This window comes from Priapulus caudatus, unplaced genomic scaffold (genome assembly GCF_000485595.1).
Source record: "Priapulus caudatus unplaced genomic scaffold, Priapulus_caudatus-5.0.1 Scaffold188, whole genome shotgun sequence".
In the NCBI taxonomy this organism is placed as follows: Eukaryota; Metazoa; Priapulida; class Priapulimorpha; order Priapulimorphida; family Priapulidae; genus Priapulus; species Priapulus caudatus.
In genome coordinates, this window is record NW_014577249.1 from 155,980 (window position 1) to 168,008 (window position 12,029).

Below are 12,029 nucleotides of genomic sequence, written 5' to 3' on the forward strand. Positions count from 1 at the left end.
ACTCACGATCAGCAGCCATGTTTCACTGGTCATATTCGCTAGGCACGTTTCCTAGCAGCCATGTTTCACTGGTCATATTCGCTAGGCACGTTTCCTAGCAGCCATGTTTCACTGGTCATATTCGCTAGGCACGTTTCCTAGGCACGTTTCCTAGCAGCCATGTTTATCAGTCATGCATTGAATGCCTTTGTGTTTACTTTGCAGTACAGCGACACGAGATCACGCGGCAGCTGCTGCTGTCCGAGGTGCATTACAGCGCCACCTTGTGGAACCTCCAGCAGATGTTCGCTGAGCCGCTGAAACGCAGGACGATTCTCAACACAAAGGAGATCAAGTTAGTAACGTGTGCGGCTGCTCCCATGTCGCGACCTCGTGACCTCGTGACCTCGTGACCTCGTGACCTTGCGAGTGTCATTGTTGCGTGCAAAGTTAGCACGGCCCACAACAAGATTGTCTCACGCGCGTAAACTAAGCCAGGAGTTATTTAGGACCCAAATTAGGAAATAATTTTAAATTCCAAGTCTTTATAGAACTTATAGTTATTGTTAGAAACTGAACGTATAGTTAGAAATTATTTAGTGGAGGAGCAATTTAATGACATTGTATTTATCATACTACACTACCCCTTCACACCCCCTGACCCACCCTACTTCAGTAGTATTTTTGTCATTTTTTTCTTAGGCCATTCAGATTCCAGAACCCATCCTTACCCCTGTGTGTGGTGAATATAAGGTGGGTTTTTCACGTGTTACAGTACGGCGTATTTGCGCGCTTGTGTGTGTTTTAGCATGATGTTCCCTGTTGAGCTGTACACGCTGTACGAACGGCACTGCAGCTTTTTGGAGGATCTGCAGTCCACCATTCTCGCAGCATCTGACTCCGATCTCCTGCTCGGGGGTTGCCTAGCAACGCATCTCCACTCCAGGAAGGTGGGTTGCGCGTGCGGTGGTAGCTATCGAGCGTGCGAGGCGTGGGATGAGATGGAAGGTGGGTTGCGTGTGCGGTGGTAGCTATCGAGCGTGCGAGGCGTGGGATGAGATGGAAGGTGGGTTGCGTGTGCGGTGGTAGCTATCGAGCAAGTCGCGAGGCGTGGGATCGAGATGGAAGGTGGAGTTGCGTGTGCGCTGGTAGCCCTATCAGAGCTGCGAGGACGTGGAATGAGATGGAAGGTGGGTGCGTAGTGCCGGCTGGTAGCTATCGGCGTGCGAGGCGTGGGTGAGATGGAAAGGTGGGTTGCGCGGCGTGTAATCTATAAGAGCAGCTGCGAGGCGTGGGATGCAGAACGAAGGTGGGTTTGCGCAGTGTTGCGGTGGTAGCTATCGAGCAGTCGCGAGCGCGTGGGAATGAGATGGAAGGTGGGGTTGCGATGTGCGGTGGTTAAGCATATCGAGCGTCGCGAGGCGTGGATGAAGACTGAGAAAGGTGGGTTGCGCGTGCCAGTGGTAGCTTATCGAGCGTGCGAGCCGTGGGATGAGATGGAAGGTGGGTTGCGCAGTGCGGCATGGTAGCTCTATCGAGCCGTGTCGAGGCGTGGATGAGACTGAAGGTGGGTTAGCGCGTCGGCGGTGGTAGCATACCGAGCCGTGGCGAGGCGTGGAATGAGATGGAAGGTGGGTTGGCGTGTCGCGGTGCGTAGCTATACGAGCGATGCGAGCGTCGGGATGACGAATGCGAAGGTGGGGTCTGTGCGCGTGCGTGTAGGCTATCAGAGCGCCGTGTGAGGCGGTGGGGTGAGATGGAAGGTGGGTTTTGCGTCGTGGCGGTGGTAGCTCAATCAGATCGTGGCGAAGGCCGTGGAATGAGAATGGAAACGGTGGGATTGCGCCGTGCGGCTGGTAGGTCTCATCGAGCAAGTCGTGAGGCAGTGAGGATGAGATGGAAGGTGGGTTGCGTGTGCAGTGGTTGAGCTAATGCCGAGCTGTGTGAGGGGCGTGGGATGAGATGGAAGGTGGGGTTGCGTGTGCGGGCGGTGGTAGCTAATCCGAGCGTCGTGAGGCGTGGGATGAGAACTGGAAAGGGGGTTGCGTGTGCGCGGTGGTCAGCCTATACGATGCAGTGTGAGGCGCTCGGGATGAGATGGAAGGTGGTCTTGCGCGTGGCGTGGAGCTATCAGAGCGTCGTGAGCGTGGGATGAGACTGGAAGTGGCTCTGCTGCGCGGTGCGGTGGTAGAGGCTCATCGAGCCGTGGCGAGGGCCGTGGAAATGAGATGGAAGGTGGGTTGCGCAGTGCGGCTGGTAGCATATCGAGGCAGTGATTGAGGCGTGGGGCGACGTGAGAATGGAAGGTGGGTTTGCGTGTAGCGCGGCTGGTAGCTATTCGAGCGTCGTGAAGGCGTGGGACTGGAGAATGGAAGGTCGGTTATGCGTGTGCGGTGGTCAGCTTATCGAGCGTGCGAGGCGTGAGATGAAGATAGGAAGGTGGCTTGCCGTGTGCGGTGGTGAAAGCATATTCGACGTGCGACGGCGTGGGAATCGAGAATTGGAAGGTGGAGTTGGCGTGTGCGGTGGATAGCTATCGAGCAGTGGCGACGGCGTGGGAATGAGATGGAAGGCGTCGGGGTTAGCGGTGCGGTGGTAGCTATGCGAGCGTCGTGAGAGCGTGGGATGAGATGGAAAGGTGGGTTGCGGCAAAGGTGCGGTGGTAGCTTATCGAAGCGTGCGAGCCGTGGCATGAGATGCGAAGGTGGGAATTGCCGTGTGGCGGTGGTAGCTATGCAGAGCAGGTGAAGGCGTGGATGAGAAATGGAAGGGTGGGCTGTGCGTGTGGCGGTGGCTAGCTATCGAAAGCGTGCGAGGCGTGGGATGAGATGGAAGGTGGGTTGCCGCAGTGCAAGATGCGTAGCTATCCAGAGCGTTCGAAGGCGTGGGATGAGCTGACAGGTGGGTTGCGCGTGCTGTGGTAAGGGCCTATCGAGCGTGGCGAGGCGTGGGATGAGATGGACAGGTGGGTTGCGTGTAGGCGGTGGTAGACTAATCCGAGGCAGCTGCGAGGCGTGGGATAGAGATGGAAGGTGGCTGTGTTGTGTGGTGAGCTATCGAGGCCGATCGCGAGGCTGTGGAATAGAGATGAGAACAGGTGAAGGCTTGGCGTGTGCGGTGGCTAGCTAATCCGAGCGTGCGAGCGCGTGGGATGACAGATTGGAAGGTGGGCTTTGTGCATGTGTGGTGGTACGCTATCGAAGCGTCGACGAGCGGCGTGGGGATGAACGATGGAAGGATGGTTGCGTGTGGCGCGGCTGGTGACATATCCGAGCGTCAGTGAGGCGTGGATAGAGATGGACAGCGTGGGTTGCCGTGTGCAGTGGATAGCTATGCCGAGCGTCGCGACGGCGATGGGGATAGAATGGAAGGCGGGTTGCGTGTGGCGGTGGGTAGCTACCGCGAGCGTCGAGGCGTGGGATAGAGATGCGAAGGTGGGTATGCGTGATTGGCGGTGGTAGCATAATCGAGCGTGCGAGGCGTGGGGTGAGATGGAAGGTGGGTTGCGTGTGCGGTGGTAGCTATCGAGCGTGTGAGGCGTGGGGTGAGATGGAAGTTGTGTTAACTGGTGGCATGAGTGGTTGGGTGCAAGCATGTGTGTGCACAGGTGTGGTTAGATATCATCAACAGAAGTTCATTTTGCATTATCAACACAGGGCCATTTAAATAGTATCAGGTGCATAGACCTGTGTTTATGTTTCATCGGGTGTGCATTGGCACTCTTTCAGTTGTCAAGTTGTGCGCATACCTACCACCAGGTGTGTAGGTAGGTAGTCGGTCTGTAGGCCGGAAACGCAGAGTGTACACATACAATCCCTAATTGTATACAAATTTCCATTACTAGATAGCGTTAGGTGCGTTATGCTGCGTGTGTACAGTGTAGCGTTATTGCGATGACACCTGCTCTTATTTAGCATGTACACTTGTTCTCAATACAGGGTGATACACTGGGTCTGTACAGTTGCTACGCTGAAGACTTTGCCAACGCTCAGAAAATGATGAAGCGATGTTTCCAGGAGTCGCACGACTTTCGCCGCTTCATAACGGTGAGTGGTGGTGGTGCATGGCAAGCACTGGTGGATGCATGACCACTCTCTTAGCTGGAGAAAATTGTTCTGCACGAGCATGCAGCACTGCCCAGTTAGCATATAAATAAATTATAATAAAATTAAATTTAAAAATAAAATAGAATTATACCTAATACCATCAGCAAACGTATGTACTCTAGTGTGTAGAAAACAAAATATCGAAATAAATAGAAGCGACAAATGTTAATATCTTTTAACTGACATTATCGTTTTATTGCTAGTGTATTTTCTGATGAAGGACAGGGCGTTGCTTCATTATCATTTGGCAATGAAACGATTGATAGTCGCCGTTCGTACCTAGTGAAACATTCTGTCGGTATTCGGCATAATAATAATAATAATAATAATAATGTTGTTTTTGACAGTGTGCGCTGAGGAGAGCTGGCTGTGAGAACTCGGACCTGGCGGCCATGTTGCTTGCTCCCGTACAGAGAGTTCCTCATTACATGCTGCTCATCAAGGTAACACAGCACTCTTTACAGTGCACGGCTGTAATCAATATTCATTGTCTACACTTGTAACTACATTTTCCTTTATACTAACAAATATTTTACCTATAAAGTTTAACACAGAGCCCTCCACGATACTTGTTTCATACCAAAGTAATCGCAGTGGCCTCTACAGTGATTTACTAAATGACGTATTACTTATAAGTTGGGTACCATTGTGCTTCCATCTAGTATATTATTAGTTGTCTAGTTCTATATGTAGTTATTGAGTAGTGTATTAGTATGACAGAAAATGACTGAATGTTTCCCCTGAAGGTATGTGTTAGGCTTCATGTAATAATGTTTCCACCAGTGTTCTATATAACGCCTTATATTCATAACCGGAACTGCAGTTACCATTCTCATACTCAAGGATATCAATTTCGTGCTTTTGTACGAAATGCTTGCACTGCGCTCACACAGTAGCATATTGCAACAGTCTTGCAAAGTGTAAATTTTGTACGTACATGATGTAGTGGCGTTTTTACGAAGGTACCCTCTTAAGGTATCTTGTACGAAGACCAAAAACTCACAGCAGGTTATTTATAATAGTAGTCGTTCCCTCTTGGGTGAATGCTCGTGGAAGATGCGTACATGCTAATGTGACAACACCCACAACCCTGTATGCCATCTTTACTTTGCAGACGCTGCTCAAGTTCACTGAGGCCAGCCATCCAGATCGCTTGGAGCTATCGGCTGTGCTCGCTTGTCTCAAGGAGTTTGTGTTGAAGCTAAACGACACTATGGAACACTGCTGCCACCTGGTACCTGTTCCGCAACATGGCACGCCTCATCCGATCAGGTATTCCATAGTAGATTAGTATGTGTTTATCTGTTTTTACATTAAGTACAAGCAAACACAGGAATAAACTGAAACAAAAACAATGGAACAAACAAACAGTTAAACAATGCAGGCTTTAACAACCAAATGATATGGAATGTTATTACACGTAAGTACCAGCATAATCAGTTTGCATCTCTATTTGTGTGCAACGAAAAGAGGATAAATTTGAAAAGAATATTATATATATATATATATATTTGACGAGATATTTCAAGAGTAAATGTGTAAATTTAAGAAAGCGCAAGAAGATTCGCTTGCAAACGGCTATATATATTATACCGGCGACACATTTACGAATGTCATTATTACAGGAAGCAGAGGGTGAAGGAGAACATGACACAGAAGGAACGCTTGCACAAGATTAATCGCTTGGATCACATTTCTAGCCACGGAGTCATCATCGAGCCCTCAATGGTGTCGTTTTCCCCAGAGACGAGTCATCTGTACAGGTAAATATGACAGCATTTGCATGGGCAGAGTCAGAGTTTTTTACCCAAAAAAAGGGAAAAAATGGAAAACACACCTAATTTTCTGCTAAAAATTTGGAATTCCATCTTGCATTCTAGACATCAAAATTACTGCTCAGATGCTCTCAGAATGCACCAATTTAAAAAAAATTTATTGGGGGAAGGTTCAAAAAGGTCCCAAACCCCTCCTAAGTGGCCGTCAGCACCTTTTTAAAACACCAAAAAAATTAAGCAGGAAAAAGTGCCCTTTATTTCTTACTGGACCCCCCCCCCTCTTTTTCAAAAAGCTGGATCCGCCCATGGCATTTGCTACTGCCGTTGTGCTCCTTATGTGGATCAAGGATAGTTTGGGACCCCCACAATATGTTTTCGCATATGTGCTACACTAATCTGGGGTGCTAAACTATGCATGTTTTGTTACCATGTCATAAGCATGCTGATAGTGCATAGAATGAACAAACAGCCCATATTGTATACGAATCCACTTCAAATCACATTCATTTCACCGTTAAAAAGTAACGAAAATTAACCAGAAATATCAGTACTTGCTATGAAAATACGAAAACCTCGATATTGGTTATGCAATGTATCACGTTTTCTCTTCTTATTCCGTCCACATTTTGATAACGGCATTCCGTTTCCATTACGCAACACTTTGAAGTTGGGAACGAAAAACTGGATTTAAAAATAATGTGTGTCAACATCTACGCAAAAGAAGCTGTTATCTGTTACCTTAAAAAACCTTAAGGTGTTACCTGTTATCTTAAGATGTTAGCTGTTATAAAGGATCCCTTTTAAGTTTAGCTTCTTTGTTTCTGTCATTCCGTATTGGAATTCTCTCCCTTCCTCTTTAGTAAATTGCAAATTTGAGGCTTTTTCTACTGCGATCCGCAGTGTTGATCTGCTATTTGATCAACTTCATCTCTTTTCGTTTTCGACGTAGTCCCCTTGGACTTTGAAGACTATTAATTACGAGGTTACGAGGTTACCTGTTCTATTAATTACGAGGTTACCTGTTTATGGCTAGCTTCTATGTTGGTGGTGATGTAGTAGGTAAATGTGTGTCAACATCTACGCATAAGACGCATACGCCATTACCTTTGACTACCTTATAATACTGTTTACCTGCTTCTATGATGGTGGTCATGCTGCAGGTACATGTAGGTAAATGTGTGTCGACATCTACGCATAAGACACATACGCCATTACCTTTTAACCTGTTGACCGTTGGCTTCTATGATGCTGTATTATGCTGTATGTATGATGCTGGCTTCTATGATGCTGTATTATGGTGTATGTATGAGGCTGGCTTCTATGGTGATGCTGCAGGTACATGGCCGACAGTAGCTCTAGTGATGACGACATGGCCGCAGCGATGAGCAAGTGTAAGGTGGTGTCAGCCACGAGCGAGGCACATCCCGCAAAGCCCTTCTCCCGCAACTGCGTGCATCCGGTGTCGACTGCTCCCGGGTTATCCGACCCTGCCACCGCCGCGACCGCACGCCTCCCGAAGTTCAATGCGTTCGCCGTGTCGACGCCGCCGACGTCGCCAGAGGGCGCCGCGAGGCCCGCGTCAGGCGGTCGCGCTTGGAAGCTGCGCGTGCAGAAGTCTAGACTCGGTACGCAGCAGAGTTTGGACATCGCGGCCGGCGGAGCGTCGCCGGACAACGGTCAGCGACAGAAGTCGCTGAGTCTGCCCCGGGCAGCGGGAGAGCAGCTTCAGACGGTGGCGCCCCCGCGGCACGACGGCGGCCCGCTACACCTCTTCCTGGGCAACCTGCGACATCGCAAGCACCGGGTGGAGAGCGCGCAGGATGATCGTAAAGCGCGCGGCGTCCGCCCCGTCGAATCTCCCCCCAGTACTGCGCGAGTAGCGAGCGCCGAGCAGGGACTGGCGCGGTCACCAGGTGGCAGCGCAGCACCCCAGTGTGTGCCCGCTGTCTGGGGCGAAAACGGGTCGGATCGGCCACCGGCAGATGGTGCCGCCAAGCACACGGGTGTCAACGGGAACTCGGAGAAGAATAAGGGTTCCAGATTTTCCCTGAGAGGAATTTTCTTCAAGAAAAAGTAAGTGTATACGATAACATTTGTAATCGTGATAAATTTTGTTACGTAAATGAGTATAATATTAAATTAAATTTTCGACAGTTTTGATATAGAACTTGCACGATGATGTCACATCTATGTTGTATTCAATACTAGGTGAGATTGATAGACTGATCTTGTATTGAATACTTTATAGCTGTAACATAGTAGAGTGAATGCAGTCTAGACTGTGCAATTAGACTTCAGCAGTAAGTCATTAATGCAGGGTTTTATTAACCTGTGGTCCACGGACCCCTTTGGGGTCCGTGGTTGGGCTTCAGGGGGTCCGTGAGCCCAAATGTATGCACAATTTTGTGCTTGTGTGCTTATGTGCATTTTTCTGTGGAGGGCTCTGTAGCTTTCACCAGATTCTCAAAGGGATCCATGACTCAAAAAAGGTTAAGAACCACTGCATTAATGTAAGTTCAATGGGGGAGGGACGTGTGTTATATTTGTGTATCATTCTTAGTGCCGGCTGTGCTATGTGAACGACCTTCCTTACCTTTGTTTGTGGAAGACGTCAGCAGCGGTGAACCTCACGTTTCCACGCCTCTAAGCCTCGTCTACACGACGTTTCATTAACCCGGGTCTCGGGTTAGCTTAACCCGGGATAAGAAATGCGTAGCGTCTACACGAGCACCACCCACTCCACGCTTGAGCGGTTCTGGCACGCGAGACGTTCCTATTGTTCTATTGCCTATAGTGGACTATTGTTCACTATTGCCGCCCATCGCAGGGTTAAGGAACTATGCGCTAACCCGGGTTAGCAGCGTCTACATGACGCTTAACCCGAGACAGCTCTTAACCCTGGTTAGTTAACCCTCCTCACATCTCGGGGTTACACTTACCCGTGCTAAGAAGTATCTCGGGTTAGTTAACCCGGGTTAGGCCCTCGTGTAGATGCTTAACCCGGGTTAAAAATCCTCGTGTAGACGGGGCGCTTCTAGTCACTCGTTACGTTATATTTGCAGGCGCGTCAGTGATCGCGTGACGGAGCTGTCAGCAGATGACGCCAGCAGTGTGAGCAGCTCTGTGAGCGACGAATCACAGAACGTCGCGTCGCGGAAAGGTTCCATCCCACGTGCAGATGCTTAAAACCGTGGACGGCAAAGACACAGGTGGGCGGGGATGCTTAGTCGTGGACGGCAAAGACACAGGTGGGCGGGGATGCTTAGTCGTGGACGGACGTGGACGGCAAAGACACAGGTGGGCGGGGATGCTTAGTCGTGGACGGCAAAGACACAGGTGGGCGGGGATGCTTAGTCGTGGACGGGAAGAAAGCAGGTGGGCAGCGGCCTACAGCTGATGTACAGCGCTGACTCCTACTGATGGACAATGAGGAAGTTGCTATCTCCTTGGTGCTACCTTGAGATTTTTAGGAAGAGGGATCTGTTGTCAACAGTGCTAGCGTTTTGTACTCACTACTTACTCATCGATCGTACGATGTACGTTTGGCGGTAATCTCAGGATGCCATGTAGCAATCGCACTGATCACAAAATGTAGTCATCACAAAATGCTGTTTTAGCTGCATAGATGGCGCCAGCAGTCGTATTTTGTTAATGCCACGAAGGCAATATTGTTGCAAACACACCATGTAACCCACCAAGCGAAAAAACATGCTCAGTACAGCTAGTGAAGTTTAAAAAATATATTATAAAAATTATAAATGCGTCTCATGTAGTGTAAAGTGAAAAAAACCTGAATGATTAGACTATTTTTATACGTGTTCTCCAGGAATAATCAATGGCAGCTTCAATGTGTTATTGCTACCAGTGCATGGTTTTTTATCCATCAGTGATGGGCACAGGATTTCCTGTATTCACTAAGCCTCCTTTTTAAACAGCATCTGTCTTTATTCTGTTTTAAAGTCTAGCCGTGTTGTTGGCACTGCTACGTATGTTTTTACGCCCCACATAAGTAATGGTTGAGTTTATGGGTAGCTTTCGGAAGAAGTTGGAAATTTCTCCAAATGTTAGTCATTCTTGAGCGGCAATCAAAATAACGTTTTTTTCGATGTTTAAGCGTGAGTAGATGTTGTACATAATATAGAATGTGGCTGTCACAGTCCAGTCGTTTTTTGCACGTAGCAACACATCTTATAGATGTGAAACAAATGTGACACATGACACCTGTACGTTACAGGTAATAAGACAGATCGAGATCTTTCCAGTAAAATGTACATGCGACAGATAAGACAAACCTGAAAGGCAGAAAGTGTACAGGTTACAAGTAAGAAACACCTGATGAACAAACATGTATGTGTGCCAGCTAAGACATATCCGACGGGCAAAAAATTGTTAATGTGCTCGTCGAAAAGAATAATAGTGACAGGCAGGACATGGTTACGTCAGTTTAGATACAGATTTAACAAGTGAACATATCTGGGAGTGATGGTGTGTGGACACGCGTGTGATGAAGGATGGGACGGAGTGAACGGCGTTATGCGAAACATGCACAACCTCGCAAAAGTTGGTGAAAACAAATCACGGGTTGAAGCGAAAAACAACGGGTAATTTTTCTAGGTGCAGTCTGGTGCTGGGTTCTTATCACAATGACGATTACGTTAGCCTTACTCTTGGCTCGAGTTTGTTGTGTACTACGCTCATGATTCGTACGATCGAATTCGTATTTCTTTTAACGACCGTAGAGATTGATTGAACTGACTTGTTGATGATCAGGTGATCAGGTCACGTTGGTTCTCTATTGGTTAGGGTGGATGCTATTTTAGCCTGGGTGGTATACACGTGTGCGTTGATGTCAGGGACGTGTAAACAGCTGACATATTTGTTTCTGTCGTGGTGCTTGTATGAGTTTCAACCAGGTGTGGTGCTAGTATGCCCGTATTATCAGTCATTGTTGTTACATGACCATTATTACACAACCGTTATGGCGGTTTAAATGGCTTTTTATTATTAATAATATTATTATTGTTATTACGCACCGCCGACCTTGTACTCAATTTACCGTTAAATAGTTGCAGTGCGTTGCCAACAGATGGCACTGCCTGGCTGTCGACGTAATGGAGCTTATTGTGGGAAACCGGTCACCTGCAGCATGTGCGTAATCATCGCGAAATGCGCGCACCGGATTGGCGGGTGAAGCGGCAGGTATTTGTGACGTCACGTATACTGCGGTGTAGGTGCCGACACACGGGGGGTTATTGCCCAGGTCTTCTACTTTCGCATTTATCGCAATTTGGGGACGTGAACGGTTTATTGGCTGAGCGTGCGTAAACGGCAGACGCGTTAGTGACGTAGCAGCGGAAAGCTCTGACGTCACGCTCGTGCATGCGCGCGGCGCGTGCACAGGTAGTGTGTGCACACGCGCGTGTGCGTGTACAGGTAGTGTGTGCGTGCACACACGTGCGTGCGTGTACAGGTAATGTGTGCGTGTACAGGTAATGTGTGCGTGCACACGCGCGCGTGCGTGTGTGAATAGCAACGTATCTACCGCTGTCGTGTATATTTTTTAGTCGTCGGTTTTAGTCGTTGTTTTGTTCGAGTGGTTTCATCGCTTGCCTTGTATTCACGCGCTGCGATACAGCTCCTCTTCCTATAGCTGCTGTCACCACTTCGAGCTTTTTTACTGGCTCATTACTTAATGTTAAACACGTCAATTGCTTACCATTATACAGCTCTAGTGCCTACCATTATATGTTCCTTATATCTCTGCTATAGCTTGCGAGCCTGAGACCGCAGTTTTCCGCAGGATTCCAACTGCGAATGTCTATTTTGTTCTTGTTTTAATTGCGTTTAAAGTGTTATTGCTAACAAAATGGCGTCTTATCGAGGTTTCGCTGCGAGCTTTTCTGGATTGTGTTGTGCCTCGTTAACGACGGCATGTGTGAGCACCTTGCGACCAACCCATCACCGGCTAGCTATATCTGCCGCGGTCGCCGCTGGACCGGATATGTCTGGTTAGGGATTGCAGTAACTTGAGCTGTTAGGCGTGGAGAATATCACGAGTGTAGGCTGTGGTGGGTTTTTATCGAAAAGTGTGTAGGGTTGTCGCGATGAAAAATGTTCCCCCGTTTTTCTGTATTTTTAAGATGTATGTTACCATGGTATATATATATAC

The 12,029-nt window shown here is 48.4% G+C and overlaps 1 protein-coding gene across 1 annotated transcript in view; it reads left to right on the top strand.

The window, feature by feature from the left end:
* Positions 1 to 12,023, top strand: part of LOC106806967 (kinase and exchange factor for Rac B-like) — a 21,630-nt gene extending 9,607 nt beyond the window's left edge. The window contains exons 8-15 of the mRNA XM_014809155.1: positions 205 to 334; positions 788 to 929; positions 3,918 to 4,025; positions 4,433 to 4,528; positions 5,200 to 5,357; positions 5,711 to 5,848; positions 7,196 to 7,933; positions 8,923 to 12,023. Of these exons, the coding sequence (XP_014664641.1) occupies positions 205 to 334; positions 788 to 929; positions 3,918 to 4,025; positions 4,433 to 4,528; positions 5,200 to 5,357; positions 5,711 to 5,848; positions 7,196 to 7,933; positions 8,923 to 9,046 (1,634 nt within the window). The 3' untranslated portion in view covers positions 9,047 to 12,023. The remainder of the gene's footprint in view (positions 1 to 204; positions 335 to 787; positions 930 to 3,917; positions 4,026 to 4,432; positions 4,529 to 5,199; positions 5,358 to 5,710; positions 5,849 to 7,195; positions 7,934 to 8,922) is intronic.
* Positions 12,024 to 12,029: the final 6 nt, after the last annotated feature.